The following is a 20,149-nucleotide window of genomic DNA, read 5'->3' as shown; positions in this document are numbered from 1 at the left end:
CCCATCATCATAATTATCAGTTTCTGACAGCTAAAGGATGATAGCAAGATTATCAACGAATTGCAGGAAAGATACCCGAGTAAGCAGAATCTACACAACAAAAGTCTATTTTTGAAGGAATGACAAGGCATGATTCCCAGCAAAGGAGGCATAACAATAATGCACTTTTCAGTGCCCGTTTTTAGCACTTACAACAAGTCTTTTTTGATTGGAAACATATATGTTTTGAAGATATTTTACATGCATGTACTTAAACAATACACACTGTTATTTTTAGATTATTGTAATTAAGGATAAGCTAGAAAATTGTATTATCTATTACATTCTCTATATAAACAATTTCTAAAGAAGAAAAAAGGGTTGGAACTTTTGAAAGATAACCTTTTTTAATGTATTGTGTGATCAAATTATAATAAAGCAGTCTACGTGAGCAGTTTTGCAGAAATTCATGTTTTGCAATTCCTTGTCTACTCCTTGGTTTAATATTTTCTTGAATGTCTGAATACTAAGTGGTTTGAAATTGGAATTCATATTGTTGTGCTCCATTTTCTTTATGTTTCATATATTTAAATTCTTGTTTTTCACATATATATCACATTGATTTCCTTCACTATCCTCCGATTTTCCTAAAAAATGTCAAAGGATTTTTTTTTTTTTTTTTTTTTTTTTTTTTTTTTTTTTTTTTAACAATAACGGTTATGGGACGATTGTATTCATCTTGGCCTGAATGCCGAAAATCTTGTTACATAGGGGAACTCATTGCCCTGGAGCCACACTCTGAAGTGACTGAGTGTGCAGCTGGGGCATGCAGAATTCCTGAGTACCATTGGGTCCATATATTCCAAATCAGTGATTTCCCCCCCTTGAAGATGCAAACGAATTTATTTAACAACCAGCAATAAAACATGACGATGGACTGGCTATGGAATGGGTTCCCATGTTTCTTTTTCGTCTTTCATCTTGATTCCAGCAGGGAGGAGGACAGCTTTGTTGGCTTCTCTGTCCGCCTCTTTATTGTGATTTCTCAACACATGGTAGTATCTTAGGTTCTGGAAATGGCTTTCCAAGCCTATGATTCTGGTTATCAATCTTGCTAGATTAAGGTCCGAAGCTGAGGATTTGGTAGCCATTGCGCTGATGATGATATGAGAGTCTCCTATGACGATTGCTTCTTTTATGTTTAGATCCTTGAGGGTCTAGAGACCTTGAAGGAGGGTTAAGGCCTCCGCTTGAACGCTGGAGGCATGTCCTAGACCCCAGGCATAGGAGTGAATTTTTTCTCCTATCTGATTTAGAACGACTCCTCCTGCCCCAGCTTTGCCCGGATTACCCTTTGCTGCCCCGTCAAAAAAGAGGGCATGCCTTACATGCATTTTGATCCAGCCTTGCATTTCTTCTTCAGTTTTCCTTATCTGCCAGTCTTTAATGTTTGGGGTGGAGTTGGCGGCTGGCTGGAATCGAAGGCCTAGAGTCGATCCCCAATCGATGTCATGCTGACTCAGATTTGAGTCATCTTTGATATCTGCCAAGCACTCCTTAATTTGACATTTAATTTTATTTTCTAAGATCCTGTGGCTATGATCAGTGTTCCTGAAAATTCTTCTGTTTCTTTCAAGCCATATCTTCCAGCTTAAGATCTTAGGGAGTATCGCCCACGCTATTCTGATTACCTGATTTTTAGAAGCTGGGCCAGGGTAAATGAACGCCCAGGTTGCAAAGAGTTCCGCCATAGTGCCTGGAAGCTTGAAATTCGGCCTTGATATGAGGGAAGTCCAAATCTGCTTGGTAAAACTGCAATCCAGGAATAGATGAATAACTGTCTCAGCATTATCTCTGCACAGCGCGCAGATGGAAGGGCCATAATAACCTTTTTTCTGGAGGGTATCGTAGGTAAGGATTTTGGCGTGACAAAGTTGCCAGGCGAAGAAATCCACCTTCGGCAGTGATGGGATACGCCATACGCCTCTCCATGGAGTCGGATTGGGAGGAACGTATGGGCGTTCGATCAGCTTATTGTAACCCTGCACGACTGTGTATCCTTTTACACTTGTGCCCCAACCTTTCTGATCTTTGTGCCTCGTATGAGTGGGCACCAAACCGTGCAGACAATCCATGAGTGTGGCGCAGTCTTTTAGCAGGTGATTCGGCACGTTTAACTGCTTCCAACCTGCCCAGGAGCCATCGTTCCACTGCGAAATGTCATACAGCGTGCGCAGGCGTTCACTATCCATCCAGCTGTGCAGTTCGATGAGGGAGACTCTGCTGTCTATCGGCTCCTGGTTCATGATTCGATCACTCCATATTCGGACCTTTTTACCGTTGCCTGGGATCCAATATGAATGCTCTGTTATTAACTGTGTGGCCTTAGCATGGAGTTTCAGAAATGTTGAATTGGGCCTGTGGATGACATTTGCAAGACACCTGGTGTGGGGGCCCCTGAATTGTTATTACCTCGCTTTTGTGATGTTTTCTCACTGACCCTATGATTATACAAAGTTGATTGGGTCAGACTCCATGCCCAATGGTGAAATTTTCCTACAGTCTAACCAACCTCAGTTTTTCTTATATAAATCTGGCCATATGACTTATTGCAAACCTTCTACCATTGTGTCCTTGGGTAGTTTGTGACCTTGGGTAGTTGAGTTTTATGGAGAGATGCCTCTCCATGTTGAAGGGCCAGCTTTCAACCTCAAAGCGGTTTCAAGATACCTTAGGGTTTTTCTCACAGCCAGGGTTTTCTCTCAGTGATAACAAAACCCCAACTTAATTCAAATTTGCTCTTCCTCCTAGAGAGTCTATATAATTGTATTAATGTTTAGCGATGATATATCATCATATTTTATGTGTAAATTGAGTTGTCCCCTTGGTTAATTAGTCAAATTCTCAATAGTTTTACCCTCATCTTTCTTCTTTTCCAAGTAGTTATTCTATTATTTGTTCACACTTATATCCTATGAGTGTGCTTAAAATCCAACGAAATTATACAATGATCCATTTTAGATCAATGAGGAAAGGAAAAGATTCATTTATGGAGGAAACTTGTAAGGCCTACCATCAAAATGGAAACTGTGGATGTGGATCTATCTGAGAAATTAATGTAGGGGTCCAAAAGTCAAAAAATGTTGAGGAAAGTGTCCCATGGTGATAACAAATCCCTTATTGGTGCAAGGTATGTTCTAACATATATTCATGATTTCTTCATATCTTCTTGGGTATATTACTTAAATAACAAAGATATAGTGCTTGAAAAATGTAAGGAATTTAGGGAATTTAGGGAATTAGTTGAATAACAATGTAGCAAGGCTATAAAATGTAATACGCCTGATAATGGAGGGTATATGAGTGGTGCCTTCAAATATTACCTCGCTCAAAGTGGTATCTCTTGGAAAAGATCAATATAATATATCCCTAAACCAATGGAGTTATAAAAAATCAAAATCTTAATTGAGATGGCTATATGTTTGCTTCGAGCCAATGGTACGAGACTACTGTTGGGTAGAGGAAGTAGCTTTCTCAAATTATATCCTAAACAAATTATTGACTAGAGTAGTGTGAGATGTGATCCCTACTGAAAAGTGGAGAGGAAAAACACCTTCTCTTGGACATTTAACAACCTTTGGAAGACTTGTATGGGCACATATACATGATGACAAGCAAAATAAACTTGATTAAAAGTGTCATATTGTGTATCATGGTTGGATATTTTGTAATGTAAAATCTTATCGATTGTATGGCTTGATCAAGCAAGAAGTGGTATGTCGACAAGATATTATATTTGATGAAAAGAACTCATGAGAAGACCTCTTTGGGCACTTGATCAATGATTCCTCTAGTCATATTTTGATTATAAATATTCATTAGAGGAAATTTCAGCCTAAAAGTGCCCATGAAATTTTCATGTACATAATATGCAATCTAATCAAAATCCTTTAAATTTAAAAAGAAATACATGTAAATATTTTGGAGGGAAAAGAAGAAAAATACTCTTTTTAATTGTATTTTTGGCTTATCTCCTTATAGGTGAACACATTTTCTTAATTTATCTTCATTTTTTTTATCAATGTGGGTCTTCTTAGAAGTATGCGTAATGGGTATCCGTTGGATGTGGAATTTAATTCCGCATCCAACGAGTGTCTACACTTGAAATTTGAGTAAACCTAGAAGGAGATAAGCTACAAACATAATAAAAAAGGTAGTTTTCTTCTTTTCCCTCCAAAATTCATAACTCTTATTTTATTATTTTTCCTTATGAGGCCATTTTTTGGTTGAAATATCCTCTAATGGGGGTTTCAACTCCAATTTTGAACTTAAGATCCTTCACAACTTCAATGTTGACTTTAAATTTGATCTCGATGGTTGAATCAATTAGTAGTGAATCATCCACTAACATTATGGTTGAATATACTCATCTAGAATGTGTTGTAGAGACTTTGAATTTAAAGGAGAAATGTTGTCATAAATGGGTAACAAATATACCACTAATTCGAAGAGAACTAGAAGTTTAAAGCAATGAAACAATGTTGCACTTATGGCGTGTACTAGAGATTTGTGATCCTAATTCATATGCAAATCCACATACCCAACCAAAATAGGAAACTACCATGACTAAGGAATAAAAATTGTTCATGAACAATAATACATTGGATTCAATTCCTTATTTTGAAGATAGAAACATTGTCAAATGCAAGTGTCTATAATACCAAGTTTCTATCTTGTTGGAACTATCAAGAGACATAAGGCTTGACTTATGGAAAAAGTTTTTACTCAACGGGAAGGAATGGACTATACAACGAGCCTTACTAGGCAATAACAATAGATTATATCTATATTGTATTCTTACTTTCAATGAGTTTTCACTGGGAAGTACATCAAATGGATACAAAAAATGCTTTCTTGCATGAAGCTTTGAATGAAGAATTTACATGGTGTAACCAACTAATTTTGTATAGGATGGTTTGCTGCTTTGTATATTTAGGAAAAATCAATACACCTTGAAATGTGGACCGTGTGCATGGTATGAAAGGATTAATAAATTCCTTCTTTGTAATTATTTCAAACAATATGATTCCAACCATAATGTCCATGCAAAGAATGAGAACACTGACATTTAGATGGTTTCCTTTCTATGGATGATTTATTTATTACTAATAGTGGTTGGGATATTATCTCTGATATAAACCAAAAATTAAAGAATACATTTGAAATGGCCGACCTAGCTTTCTCACATTTTTTTAGACATCCAAACTTTATAAATGGATGATGGTATCTTCATTTCTCAACCCACATATGCACTAGATTTATTGAAAAGAGTTAAGATGCATTTCTCTAAAAGATTGTAAAACATTGTTTTAGTCAGGTTTAACAATAACCAAGGAGTGTGATTCTTTGAAAGTTGCTGCGACTTTATATATGCAACATGTTGGGCCTCTGATTTATTTGACTCGGAATTAAGTTTGTATTTCATTTGTTGCTAGTTTAGTTTCTAGGTTCACACATGATTCTAGGGAAATCCATTTGAAAGTAATCTACATGATTATTCGTTATGTTTAGGGGAAGATCTCAATTGGGCATCAAATATTGCACCAACTAACATTTATAGTTGATTAGATATTTCAACTCAAACTATGCTAATGATATGGATGATTGCAACTTGACATCTGGTTATGCATTTAGCCTTCTATTATTTTCACTATGTGGTCTTGTAAGATTGAAAAGGTTGTTTCATTGTAGACGACATAAGCATAATACATGGGTATAGTGAATCAAGGGACCAACATTGTGTGGATTTGCAATATAATGGTGGGGATTAGATTTCCTCACTTAGAGTCAACTATAATGTATTGTGATAAAGAGTGCAATCTAGGTTGTAAATAATCCACACATAGTAAGATGAAGCATTTGGATCTTCTTGAAAATTATCTTAGACAATTGGTACAAGAGAATGTGATATCTATTGTTTGCCGCAATATAGATGATTAGACTAATATATTCACTATGATAATCATCGAAGTGAAGTTTATGAAACTTTGGTTGATGCTTAGACTTTTTTATTAGGATGTGGTCCTAATGGAGGCAATTGCTAATATAATGACACCTTTTTTAACCTGTAGTTATGTTGAAGTGAGGTTATTAGGACATGATGTTGTTGGGGATGTCTCAACCCAACTTATGGATATAGTGAAGTAACCAATCAACCTTAGTCAATGTGTTGATTAGATCATTTGGAGTAGTGAACAAAATCTAATGCGTATCTGTCAAAGGGTCAATTTAGTACCTAACCCACTAAAGGGGTCCCAATTGAGTTGAATGGACTACCCTTAAGAAGAAATCTACCTAATTACTTGTGTGGATTTTATGGAGCATATTAACCAACTATAAGCACCATGGGTAACTGTCTTTGACCCAATGAACTAGATTACATGGAAATTTTATAGATCCTCAAGTCTAAATAGGCTAGCTTATGAATGAGAAAACAACCAAACTTTGTGAAATTATAAGAGGCATGGTGTTTTTAAATGTCACATCTATGGTTTTGATGTTGAATACCAATGTTCAATTGATGTTCTTGGATGCCACTTGTTCCCACTCGGATAATCTTGTTATTGTCATTATTTGACAATCCACCATGTTTCAAGGGATCATTACAATATGTCTTGTGCTTATCCTATTGTGTTTTTACATAGTTTGAAAGTAATGATCAAATTTTCACATCCATACATGGATAAATTTTGGTTGAACTTCTCCTTAGCTCAACTCTAACTATATGGTGAATTAGCCAATCTCTAAAGTACTCTAGTATCATAATGCTAACCTTTCTTGAGATTGTGGAGGATGAGAATGTTTATGAATTAATACTCTCTATATTGTATCTTCTTATTCCTTGATGTGTTTGTATATCCTATATCTTTCTCAATCATTCTATTTTTTCTTACAAAGGTGACAAAACCTATCATAACTTAGTGTTGTTATTTAATTCTTAAGTTTCTAATATTTCCTAATACATTTGTTTTTTTGTTTAATCATTAATAATTCTTTTTTCATGCTAACAATTTTCCTAGTTATGGCAGGTAATAGGTGATTGTGCTCTTCACCTTAATAATGGTAAATCCTTTATTGGCATAGAAATTGTTAATTGAAAAAAAATTGGCACTTACAAAGACATAATTATCTAGAATTAATGAAAGGTAATGGAGCCTTTTGTCGATGGTGGTTTTAGGATTGGTGAAAAAGGGACATTGTTAAAGTCCCTATCAATGCTCAAGTTCATTTAGGACATGTTTATACTTCTATTTGTGTTTGTTATACATCAATATTGTTGACAATAGAGGGGCTAGGTGTAAACCTCAGGTAATTGGAAAAATGTACATCTTCAAATGAAAATAACTTAGCGAAAATCTTGCTTTCAAGAAATTGTGTTCATATATGCATACTTCAAAAAAAAGGAGATTTTATGGAAATCATCGCTAGTAAAATTTTTATTTTTATTAAAATATTTTAAAAATTATCGGTAATAAAACCTTATTTTAGGTTATCTAACATCGAAAAAATGGAAACATATTTTTTTAACATTGCTAAGCCATAACCTATCATCGAATTCGTTGTAATGTATATATTTACTTAAATATAACATTTTGCACAATGACAATTTTGAAAATCATAAAAAGAAAACAAATCTTCAAATTTCAAAATGACGAATTCGTATATTTCTTTAACCTATTAAGTTTAATATGAACCCTTATATCTTGTACTATTTAATTTAATTTAAGTTTTTTCATTACAGAGAAAATTTATGCAATTTTTTTTAAGTGTTAAAATCAGTGACATGGTTATGATAATTTTAAGAGGAAGCTGTGAAAAATTATTCAAATTTATTGTTTACATTGTATTTTTACTATAGAGAAAATTTATGCAATTTTTTTGAAGGGTTAAAATCAGTGACATGGCTATGATAATTTTAAGAGGAAGCTATGAAAATCCTTCAAATTTATTGTTTACATCGTGCAATACTTGTATTAATTTGTGTGGATTAATGTTACAGTGAAAGTTGATGGTTTTTTGTTAATAGTTAAGTCAAAGCAAAAATATTGTATGTGATTATATTAAAAACATTTAAATAGGAAATTTGATTTTGAAATTTGTAAATTAGAATTCTATATATTATACTAGAGTATTTTTTTTTCTTCTGGAAATCAAAATTAAAATAGAAACTCTATTACTACATGAATGAGAACATTATTTATTTTTACCCTAAGGAAATATCAACAATTTTCTCTTAGAATATGTAGATAAATGGTGGTTGAACCATTAGTGATAATAGTAGTTAATTAAATTGACAGGGCTTGATTTGATTAGAATTAAAGACTATATGATAAATTGTGCATGTACGAATTGATTGAGCTAACCCACAAAGGTTGTGATAATGTTACATAAGAAATGACAACTCTTGATCTATTTTTAACTAACAAGAGAAGTGTATTCTAACATAATTTGTTTTTGTAAATAGTTATGGTTTAACCTAAATTGTTTTATAACATTTTATAAATGATTTTTGTATGTAGCTTTGATATAGTCAAAAATGTATTTGAACATTTTAAGTAACCTAATGTGATTCAGTAATACTAGAATTGGAGATATCATGTTGAACTTTTCCTTAAAATAGTCTATTCAAATCAATTAAGCTAACCCACTAAACTTTTAACATCATTACTTATGAATTGACAACCCTTGATTTTTCTTCTTAATTGGCAACAATCATCATGGAACAAAATTTACTCTAACATAATTTATTTTGTAATCATTCAATTTTAACATATAATGTTTTGGTTATTTTTCGAATTTACTTACATCTTGGGAAAATACTATGTTTGTTTTGTAAATTGCAAAATTTTAATAAATATGTTTTGGATAACAAATAATACAATGCTTATTTTGAAAAAATAAAGTAACTCTAGAGTCCAATATGTTTAATAGAATATTTTTGTATTTACTATTTTTATTTTTAGTTGCAAGAAAAATATGTAAGTTGCAAGATGTATAAACCCTAATTAATATTTTTTTTTTAAATTAAATGCAAATTTCTTATTGTAGAAATCTTTGAAAACGCATCTGTCATGTGAGAATAATTACTTGAAAATGTAATATACGATAGAAAATAATAAATTAGAGACTTATATTGGATAGAGTCATGTTTTGGATGTTAGATGAGTATCTATGTTAAACGTTCAGTCCATCGATAGGTGAAAATTGATTAAACTGAAAAATCATTTGCACTTATAACAGCTTGTTGTCTTAGTACCTTATAAATCCTTCATTTAAATCATAATATCTTTGGAAATTAAGCAATAATATGACTATTTGCTGAATAGTTAAGGTGTAGGGTTGAGTTTATTCAAAATGGACCAATTTTTTATAATTGATTTTGAAGGAAATCATGGTTTTGATAATAGTTTCAACTTTGATTAAAGTTATATTCATAATTTCTCCCTATCACAAGGGGATTTGAGGATTTTCGAACTTGATCCTTTAAAAATGCTAGGAACACATCGAATCAATCAAAATAGTGAAATTTTATTTTCTTAGACTAATACAATGGTTCCACCTTGATCAAAGCTCCATTTATAGTTCCCCCATACCCCAAGGGGATTTGAAGGATTGTGAATTGACCCAAAAGATTAAAAATATTTAAAACACGTCAAATCAAATAATTATGGAATTTTGCTTTGTAGGAATCTTTTTCATGTGCCTAGAGTTAACATATATTGTTTCATTATTACATATTTCATTATTTTCTATTTATGCGAACACTTATGGTAGTGTAAGTAGTTTTTATGTATACTTGTCTAATACATAAATTAGCAAATGACATTGACCATATGTCTAGTTGTCACTATGGGTTAAACAGAAGATAATAGAAGAAAATTGTGCACATAAATGTGTCGGTATTAATGTTTATTTGCATCGTAGTCAATAAATTAATGTTGCAAGCCTCAAAGCATTAGGCTATGTGAGTGTTGCATTTAAAAGGTTGATAACACTTAGTGTCGTATATAGTTATGGGAAATATGTATGCCTATGGGTGAGAGTGGTTATAATGTGACAATGTGATATCTTATGGAGAGAATATGTCATATATATAAGAAGAATTGAAAGAATACGCCATGAATATTTTACAATCTATAAATAGCATAGTAATATTGACACTTCATGTCATATAAATATGTATGATATTGAATGCAATTGAATGGCTTGTTTGTGAATTGAAATGTTTATTTATGTGATATGGTTTTGGATTGGTTTTTTACATTTGATATCGAAGTTGACAATTTGCTAGCAAGTGTAGATGTATTCATTGGTCTAAATCAAGTGTTTTGAGCCTGAAACTTCAATCAAAGTCATGTAAGTATGAGTGTAATAAAACCATATGAGCTTTTGAAACATAGTGAGTGAAGCCAAATAGAATTCCACCCCCATTGTTATGTTTCGAGTTCAAATATATTATTTTTATTAAAGATATGTTTCTATATGTTCATGATTATTTCAATGAGTGCATTGTAAGCTCAAGTAATTTTGGTGGATGTGAATGAGTAGATCTTTTTAATTTACTATTAAATGTTTATGGTTACTCTTATCTCTATTGGTATCTTTGTAGATTAAGGGATGAGGATAATTTTGTGGAAAGAGAATAATTGGAATGGTAGTTTATAGTGGTTAAATTTGAGAGTATTCAAACATTGAAAATTGGTAATTTGCAATAGTGCAATGTTTCAACATTTTTTTTAAACGATATATACTATGTTGGAGAACATAATAACATTTGCTTATTGAGAATATGAAATATTGTTGCTAGAAGTGCTATGAAACACATTATACTCTTGGAGCATAGTTGAATCCTCTAGCCAATTGCCATGATATTGGATTGATATTGTTATATTAATAAACAATGTTACTATTAAAAATCACAACATTATTCACTTAATTATTGATAGTGGACAAAATAATGATCCTTGAATGTGTTATAAGTTAGTGTTGAAAATCCCCATGATTTTTCCAATAAAGGCATTGAAAATCCACGTTAAAATATCCATGTATAGTATGATTCCCATATTATCATATGGAAGAGCAGAAAATTCCCTTGTTGGCATAGAAAAATATTGCTATAGAATGGCACATGGAAGCAGTTATTTTTTTAATAAATTATGCTTATTTTTTGCATTCAAATTTCAATACTGGTGAGCATTGTAGGCACACTTATGCTCAATATGAGAACGATCTCATGAAGGGTGAAGTGGATTTCACATGATCATAACATTTGAGGCCAATGGGCATGATTTAAAGCAATCAAAACACTAATGCAGCTATGCAACTAAGCATATATAATATTAAAGTATTCAAGAATTGCTTAAAGAACATTTTTGAGACATCAATTCCGTTCGATTATTGTTTCTCCAAGCTCACAAACCTATGGTTGGTAATGCAAGTTCATGAAGGTCAGGATTGTATCCTCTTAATAGTGTAGAGCATTAACATCATGAAAAAGTCAAAATAATGGCAAAATTGAGTATGACTTGTATTTGTTATATAGTGAGATGCTAGGGAAGATGGTTGTTAGTGTTGTGATTGTATCACTATAATCTAACCTTCATGCCATTATTTTATGGCTATATTTATCACAATGTGATTGTGATAGGCGATTGTTAGCCTATGATTGCTATACAATAATGAAGTCATACACCACCTTTATATATTTCACATTATGGGATAAAGTTTTTATCCTAAGATTGTTCTAGATCCTACTTTGCCTCCTTTTCTTATCTCTTATGAGACATCAATGTGAGACCAAATCAAGTTTAAGAGGTGGTTTAATTATGTATTGTATATTTGTATTATCGAAAGAATATAAGTAAAACATGGCATAAATCCTTTTTTTCCAAGTTCTTACCTTTTTCCTATCATGTTATGAATGTTGCACTTTAAAAATGAGAAGAAAGTAATAATTACAGTCCACTTCAAGGGGGAAACCTCCTTTTACAATTAATACAATATATAAAGTAAGCTTTTATGATCCTAAGAAACGTAATAACTCAATATCTATGGCTTAATAAGGGGTTTTAGGGTTAACATGGGGTTTATATAGGACTTAATATGCCCCTCTCATCCAAATAAGTGTTTTCCTCAACACTTGATTAACAACTCGTCTTCCTATGGTACCTCTTCCATTGATAGGTTCTTCCATTTTAAGAGGTATTCAATAGTTGCTTGATTTCTTAGTTTTTTAATCCTTTTTATAGGACTGTTTATGGTTCTAGTATGATTTTCCCTTCATCGATCTTTGGTAAATTTCTTGGACTAGGATCTTATTACTATTTTCCTTCCTTAAGTAAAAACCATGGGGGATTAGATGTACACATAAAGATGGAGGTAACTTTAATTTGTAAGCCATACTTAAAATCCTCTACAATTTGTCTAATAATTCATCAATGATAGTAATAGGAATCTTATCTTTAATTTTCATTTTGTTGAGTTGACTATAATATGAACACATATGTGATGAAACATCCTATCTTATAGCTATCACCACTAGATAGGAGGAAGCACGATGGCTAGGTTGAGTGAATCCAACCTCTAACATTTCTTGAATCATACACTTAATCTCACTCTTCTATGCATATGGATACATGCAAGGCCCAATGATAGGTTGTACACTTCTAGGTTGCAAATGAATAACATGGTTATGATCTCAAGGAGGTGGAAGACCCTTAGGAATCTTCCCGAATGTTGTGGAAGGATTGTTGATAACTTTATGAAGATCCACTAGGGAAAATGATATATATGTTTGAACAGCTAATGAACATCACTATGCAGTTACACCATGCTATCCCTCTTTTAGCAATTTTGTCATGCTATTAGAGATTATCACTTTAGAGGGTTCCCCTTGGACACCTATAAGCTCAAATTCCCTTCCTTCTAAGGAAAATCTCATAAAAAGATCTTGAAAATTAAGGGTCATTGTTCCTAGTGATTATAACCACTGGGCCCCCAATACAACATTAGCACCACCTATTTGGAATGCAACCATGGGACTATCCAATAAGTATTCCCCCATATTGATCTGTATTATAAACTTGAAAGTTTATGGAAATTTTGCAAGTAAATTTTTATTCCTTTTAGGCAATGGATCAATTTGGAAAAGTACATAAATTAGTGGTTTTTAAACTCAGGTTGTAGCATAAAACAAAGACAAATATAGCATACAGAAGAACACAAGACAACAAAATGATAAAGGAGTTCACCCCTCCTGGGCTACATCTCCTAGTCCAGCTTCCAATGTTGGGGCTCTTTCATTAAGTGCTCAAATATGTGATTTCATAGATTTACAGTGCTCAGAATGAAAAAATAATATCTCCAATGGCTTCAGAAGACCCAAAAACCCCAATCTAGGCTCTTGTTGGGCTCAATTGGCTAAAAACTTACAAAGTTATGGCTCGGAGAAGTTTTTCTACTAACTGATCTACAGATTGGAAATTCCTAGCTAACCATCCTACGTTTTTCGCCATTTTGGAGACCGTCGAGCAACAATTCTTCCTAGCATCGGTGGGATTCAACACAAATGGTGCATTTTGTCGAACGGTTAATTTTCCCAATAAGTCTTTAGCACCAAAAACTTCGCCCCCACTCATGGAACATGTGGTCCAGGGTTGGGCTAACCGCACCCTCACCATTTCGCACCTTTCACCGCTAGGCATGGTCACAAAAAGGCCCATAAGGCCAGGGGCTGGGCTAACTGCCCACCCCCATCGGGTTAGGTACTAATCTCCCGCTGACGGTTCTGTGGAGTACATGACTTGGGGTTGGTACCCATGACTCTACACCCATCACTTAACACCTACCTAAGTCATGTGCGATGGTTATGACCGTGGGCTGGGGCTAGGCCCAGAGTCCCTTGGTCGTTGCTCCATCATGGTCACATGGGGTGTGCAGTGACCGGGGGCCAAGGCTTTTAGTCCCGACCCATTTTCCTAACTCGGTGGTTAACAAATTTTAAATATAGCCTTTGAGCTATGGTTTATAAGAACCAACTACAGGAGAGACAATAGAACACAAAACTTGTAGGCATGCCATAACCCTGGTGGAGAAGCTTATGTCTTTTATTCCCCTCTTGTTTGGCACTGCTGGATCATGTTTTCTTGAGTAAATAAAATCTTCACAAGGTCATTTCCCTGTTTTAAATGTCAAGGTCTTAGGTCTAGGGTTGAGTCAAGCTTTGTCTTGAGATGTCATAAAGGACCAGCAGGCCAGAGGGATGTCCGTCATAAAGCATCATTTTAATAACTCTTATCATTGTACAGCTAATTTTTACCTTGTTTTCAAAAACCCTGTTTTGAAGACAAAGGTCATTATCTCATTTTTGTAAAAATTTGTAAAAAGTTCAAATTCTCCGAAAGTTGGCATGCAGCCTTGGTCTCCTTTGCCAAGACATCTCAGAAGCTATCCCTGCAAAAATTTTCAAGAGAAATCATCATTTCAACCAATTTATTTTGAAAAAAGGAAACCAGAAGTCAGCAGCAATTAATTCAAAAAAGTGTCATTTCAAAAAAATTATAAAGTGGGTTTTGGGCAAATTAAATTCAAAAGTGAGCCTATAAAAGCCCCTCCCTCCTCATTGGTAACTCATTTGCCTCTCAACACTTCAAGAGAATACTTGTCAAGTCGATTTCAAAGTTCATTGGACGAATTGGGCAATTACAGCGGCGCGCTACGCATCAGAGGAAGCGCGCTACGCTTTGGGCGCGCGCTACGCATCAGCGCGCATTTTCCAGTGCAAATAAACTCAGGCGCTACGCGTTGGAGGCGCGCTACGCATCAGGTTGGGCGCGCTACGCGTAGGGTTTCTTGCTCAGGAAATCGCCAGCAAGCCACCAAAACTACTTCTCTCTCAAAATATTTTCAGCATTTAAACAAGTCAAAATAGCAGTTCATTGGGTGCACAGTCAGCATTATATTTCAGTCACTTGCCTCCAAAACCATGTCAGAAACCGAAACAGATTATGAGCAAAGTGATGACCGTGAATCAACACCAGAGGTAGAGGTGCCAAGGAGGCATCACAGGGGTGGTAAAGGTGGTCAGCATGTCAGGGAGGAGCCCACCTCTTTGGCTTATCTACAAGCTTGTCCACTTGCAGTGACATGTTTCCGATACCAATCATGTTATGAATATTGCGAGAGAATCTCCCAAATTCAACACCACAAGGAATTGGTTCGCTTGTTTGTCCTACATTTTCACAATGGGCATGTGAATCTTGCAGGAGTGGACTTCACATTGTCACCCGAGATTGTTTCTCAAGCAACAGGGATACCCAATATTGGAGAAGAGTGGAACAAGCGCCAACAGTTGGACAGATTTCATTATGAGCCATATATCAAACCTGTATATATGAGGCACCTAATTGTTGTTTTTCCCTTCAGATTCTTAAGAGACGAGTATGCACCTTTGATGAGGATCATCATTCGCTATTTCACTTGCGAGGGCAGATTTTCACGTTTATATTCGTACCATATCCGTTTGTTGATGCATTTCACACGGGTACGAATGATGAACATTCCATTCTTCATGTGCCGAAATATAGAGAGGATGGTGCCCTTGGTGCAAAGAAAGAGCCCAGCACAGCAACACAAGAGCATCTATCATTATGCACTGATCAAGATTATGGTCATGCATCAGTTGGCACAACAGGGTATTCCATGGGAGGATTTCATTTCTCGTGACTTGTTCACAGTGCCACAGCCACCTTCTGAGGTTGTCCGTGATGAGGGAGGGCCTTCACATCAGTTTGACATTCCAGATCCCGAGCATGTCAGCTCCCCTCCATTTGTTACATATCAGAGAGGCCACAGGGCCTTATTTGCATCTGCACGGCGAATATTATCTTCACACCAGGTGAAAGGGGTCTTGCCTTCTTCATCAGCACAGCGAGTGTTATCTCCACCTCATGTGGAAGGGGCCTCGCTTTCGACAGCAGCACAGGTACCGGAGAGAGGCAAGCAACCCATGATTGAGGAGGGACTGTGAGGTGATCCAGACATTGGCATTATTGACCTTGACATCAGTTCTCTTAGCTCGGAGCTAAAGGAGATCATTCAGCAACAAAAGGCTGAAAATTGCTTGTTGCAGCAGAAGTTGGAAATGGCAAATTGGACAATCACCTACTTAGAGCAGCGCAACAAGCAACTAGAGGATGAGCACACTCTTGATGAGTTGCGGAGGATCCATGAAGACCGCAACTTGGCTCGCAAGAGACCCGGTGATTTGACACCCATTGAGCGAGAGGCTATGCTCATCCGGGTCAATACTCATTTGGAGAAGTTGATGGCCAAGGCAAACAGGGAAAAGGACATGCTCCGACACATGAAGAATCACTATTGGGCTCGAATGCATGTGTGTAAAGCAAGAATGAAGGTACTCAAAGGACGGTTGGCCAAGGCACTAAAACGGAGAAAAAGGCCCGATCCCCTTCATATTTTGGCTGAGGCTTCCTTGAAGGAGCATGGCACTAAATGACACACCTTCAGCTCAAATTTCAGAGAATTTGGAGCAATTTTGGTCCTTTTTGAATTTTTTTGGTCAAAAAACAGGTTTTTGCCCTCAACGCGTAGCGCGCCGCGCGCTACCCTGAAGATGGGCAAGTCCATTTCTCAAAAACTCAGCATTTTTGAATTTGTCATGACAAATTACACTTGCTCAGCAATTGCCAAGACATTTCATCAGGTTTTGAGCCCTCAGAAGGTGATCTCCGTGAGCTTGTGAACATAGCACTTCATTGGCAATTTACCCCAGTACATTTGTAAACTCTCAACTGTTGATGATAGGTTGAGAGTTTTCACAGGCTGAATGGTTTTTTGTTCCCTGATATTTTGAGAAAAACAAGCTGGCTTCAGATCCTAGGCCTATATTTAAATCTCATTCATGTCCAGCTGTTATTAAGTATTTTGAAGACATTGATTTTGACGAAAGCTTTGAGTTGTCCCTGTTTAAAACCAAGTCTGAAAGTGCACTTGATTCTCTAGTTCCCGATCCTGATTTCGCAGCTGCCCTTGCAATCGAAAGACACAACAAATTGGTTGAAAATTTCATCCTAAGATCTCTCCAGTCAGATATTCACGCTACTAATCTTGCTGAGTTCGTTGAAACTATATCTGTCCATATTGGATCCACTATCACGGCGCATGAGCAGACCAATCCTCCTTTTATTTCTGTTTCTCCTATAATCACTTATCCTGAATCTATAGTTGGTTCGCCTTCTACATCCCATACCACTTCTCCTCCTCATACTCCTCATACTCCTTCAGCTCCTCAAACCACAGTCCCTCATATTACAGCTCCTCATACTACAGCTACACCTACTCCTCCACCTAAAGCAATGGCTGCCCGGTTTGCCCCTCTTGCTCTTCCTCAAAATCTGCATGATATGCCAGCCGACTATCAGAGTAAAATTCCCATGTTTGATGGCACTCCTCAAAGTGTTTCCGCTCAGCAACATATAGACAAAATGACAACTTTCTTTGATCTATATGAGATAGATGAAGAAGATGTCACTATGCGGTTGTTTGTGCAAACATTCAGAGGAGAAGTAAGAAAATGGTTCAGAGGTTTGACAGCTAGGAGCATACCCACCTTGGAGGAACTTCAGAAGCAGTTTTTAGATCGATGGGAAATCAGAAAGGATCCACTTCAGATCAATGCCGAGTACAACAATCTCAAACGCAATCATGGTGAGTCCGTCCAAGATTATATTATCAGATTTAACACAGTTTATAATGCTATTCCCGATGATTTAAAACCATCTAGAAAATCAGCTCTTCTCAAATTTCCGGATGGCTTTGATCCGGAGATGGCTTATTCATTGCGAGATAGAGATCCGCCTACCTTGGAGGATATGCAGAAAATCGCCGTTAGTGTTGAGGCAAACTTGAATGATAAAAGATCAAGAATGAAGGCTGAAAAGCGAGTGACAATCAAAGAAGAGGCTTCTACATCAGATCAGCTCCTTCGCAAGGTTGAAAAGGTTGAAAGAATGCTTGAAAAAGTCCATCTCGACAAGCCGGAGCCGCAGATTCGCAATCCTAATTTCCGAGGTCAGCAGCAGCCACAATATAGAATCAAGCAGTGTGAAACAAGGGCACAAGAGGCAGCAGTTCAGCAGCAAATAAAACCTCCTCTTCAGCAGAATTTTGTTAGCCAAGAATCCGAGGATGAAGGTGATACGGTGGGAGAGGAAAATCACTTCTTCACTCCTGATGATCTGCCTACTTATATTACAGAAGAAGAAGAATTTGTGAGAAACTCAATCATCCCTCAGGATGAGAATTATATCTTATCAAATGATGCAACACTTGAAGAAGAATCAGAGGAGTACCAAAGAGGATACTTGAATGCTTTATCCGCTCAGCAGAGACAATTAAGAAACCGAGTTGTTCCCATAAATCCCATCCAGAAGAGAACAGATACTTCAGCAAAGAATGGTTCAGCTGCCCCACAGAAAAAAGGGAAAGAGATAATTGATCCTCCAGCAGGTCAATCGACATCAGCAGACAAGATAAATCAGCCACCAAGCACAACGAGAGATAAAGTCGAAAGAAGAGAAGTTCCGGCCAAAGAAGGTGAGAAGGTTTCAGCATTCAGTTTGGAGAATGAAATTTCAAAGCTGAAAGTGTCCATTCCTTTGACGGAAATCATGAAAAATAGCAGTTACCGAGGCCAAATCTCCAAAATGCTGAATTTTGATCCAATGCTTGACACGGTAAATGTAGAAGATGATCAGCCGGAATTAATTTTTGGGCCCGCTTTAAACGGTGAGTCTCCAGAAAGTGATGTTCCTCCTTTCTATATCAGTTTGCGATTGCATGAGTATGTTTTACATAATGCTATGTTTGACTCGGGGGCTTCGCATAATTTGATGCCGAAAGCAATCATGGAAAAGCTGGGACTAGACATCACAAGGAAATATCATGATTTGTATTCATTTGATTCCAGCCGGGTAAAATGTATCGGTTTGATCAAGGACTTGGTGGTAAGCTTAGATCAAATTCCAGCCAAGAATGTCTTGATGGATGTGGTTGTGGCGGATATTCCTCCGCGTTTTGGTATGTTGCTTTCGAGATCTTGGGGAGCTAAGTTAAAAGGTACACTTCAGCTAGATTTTTCTTATGCTACAATTCCGGTCTTCGGTCAAATGAGAAAGTTATATCGGGAGCAAAAGATGAAATACATGATAACTAGTAAAGAAAAGCCAGTAAATCATCCTGTAAATTATGTACATACAGATTTGGAGTCGTTTGTTTTGTTTGCTGATAATTTTAATGAGATAGATAGTCAGTTAGTTCAAGCAGAAGATATACCAGAGATTACTGAAAATTTTCGAGAAGTTTTGCAAAAGGAAAGAGAAGAAAAGCCAGCTGCCATGGAGCAAACAGCTGAAGCTAATGGGCAGCAAGCAGAAAAAGCAGAGGCAACACATTTTCAGCACTTGGAGGACGATGAAGATGGTCTTTGGACCATGGATTTTGACGGCGCTGTGGGCAGCGATGGTGCTGGTATTGGTGTGTGGATTCGAAGTCCCTTTTCTGCCCAAGACAAAGTTCCAAGCAAGGTGAGAGTATGTTCTTATAAACTAGCATTCGATTGTTCAAATAATGAGGCGGAATATGAGGCTCTCATTGCTGGCCTTAAAATTATTCGAAAGTTGAAAGCAAAGAAGATTGCAGTCTATGGCGACTCCAAGTTGGTAATAAAGCAAGTGAAAGGTGAGTTTCAGGCCAAGCATCCTCGTATGAGAGCATATCGGAATGCTGTCCTAGATATTTTGAAACTGTTTTCTGAACATACTTTGACATGTGTGCCCCGCATACAAAATGGTGTTGCTGATGCATTGGCTAAGGCAGCAAGTAACTTAAAAATTCCCATGAATTCCAGCAACAAATTTGAGATTTATGTGAAGCACCGTCCTACAGTTCCGGACAATCAAAGATGTTGGCAAGTCTTCCAAGATGATGAAGAAATTAAAGATTTTCTGCAAGTTGAAGGTGAGTTTAAAGACATCTCCATAGATACAGAACCTGATGAAGTAAACCAAATGGATGTGTTGCAACTTAAAGA

General features: G+C 36.1%; 1 protein-coding gene across 3 annotated transcripts in view; it reads left to right on the top strand.

Annotated features, from left to right (window-relative positions):
- LOC149180987 (uncharacterized) overlaps nucleotides 1–7,412 on the top strand; it is a 335,201-nt gene extending 327,789 nt beyond the window's left edge. For 2 of the 3 annotated variants that reach the window (XM_089416394.1, XM_089416395.1), the window contains one exon: nucleotides 7,068–7,412. In XM_089416394.1, coding sequence (XP_089272520.1) covers nucleotides 7,068–7,136 — 69 coding nt within the window. In that variant the 3' untranslated portion in view covers nucleotides 7,137–7,412. The remainder of the gene's footprint in view (nucleotides 1–7,067) is intronic. The other variant, XR_016256981.1, reaches the window with a different exon arrangement.
- Nucleotides 7,413–20,149: the final 12,737 nt, after the last annotated feature.

Source organism: Pinus tabuliformis, chromosome 3_2 (genome assembly GCF_031772625.1).
Source record: "Pinus tabuliformis cultivar Carrire ecotype Pingquan chromosome 3_2, CPIR1, whole genome shotgun sequence".
In the NCBI taxonomy this organism is placed as follows: Eukaryota; Viridiplantae; Streptophyta; class Pinopsida; order Pinales; family Pinaceae; genus Pinus; species Pinus tabuliformis.
This window is presented reverse-complemented; position numbering and strand designations above follow the sequence as displayed.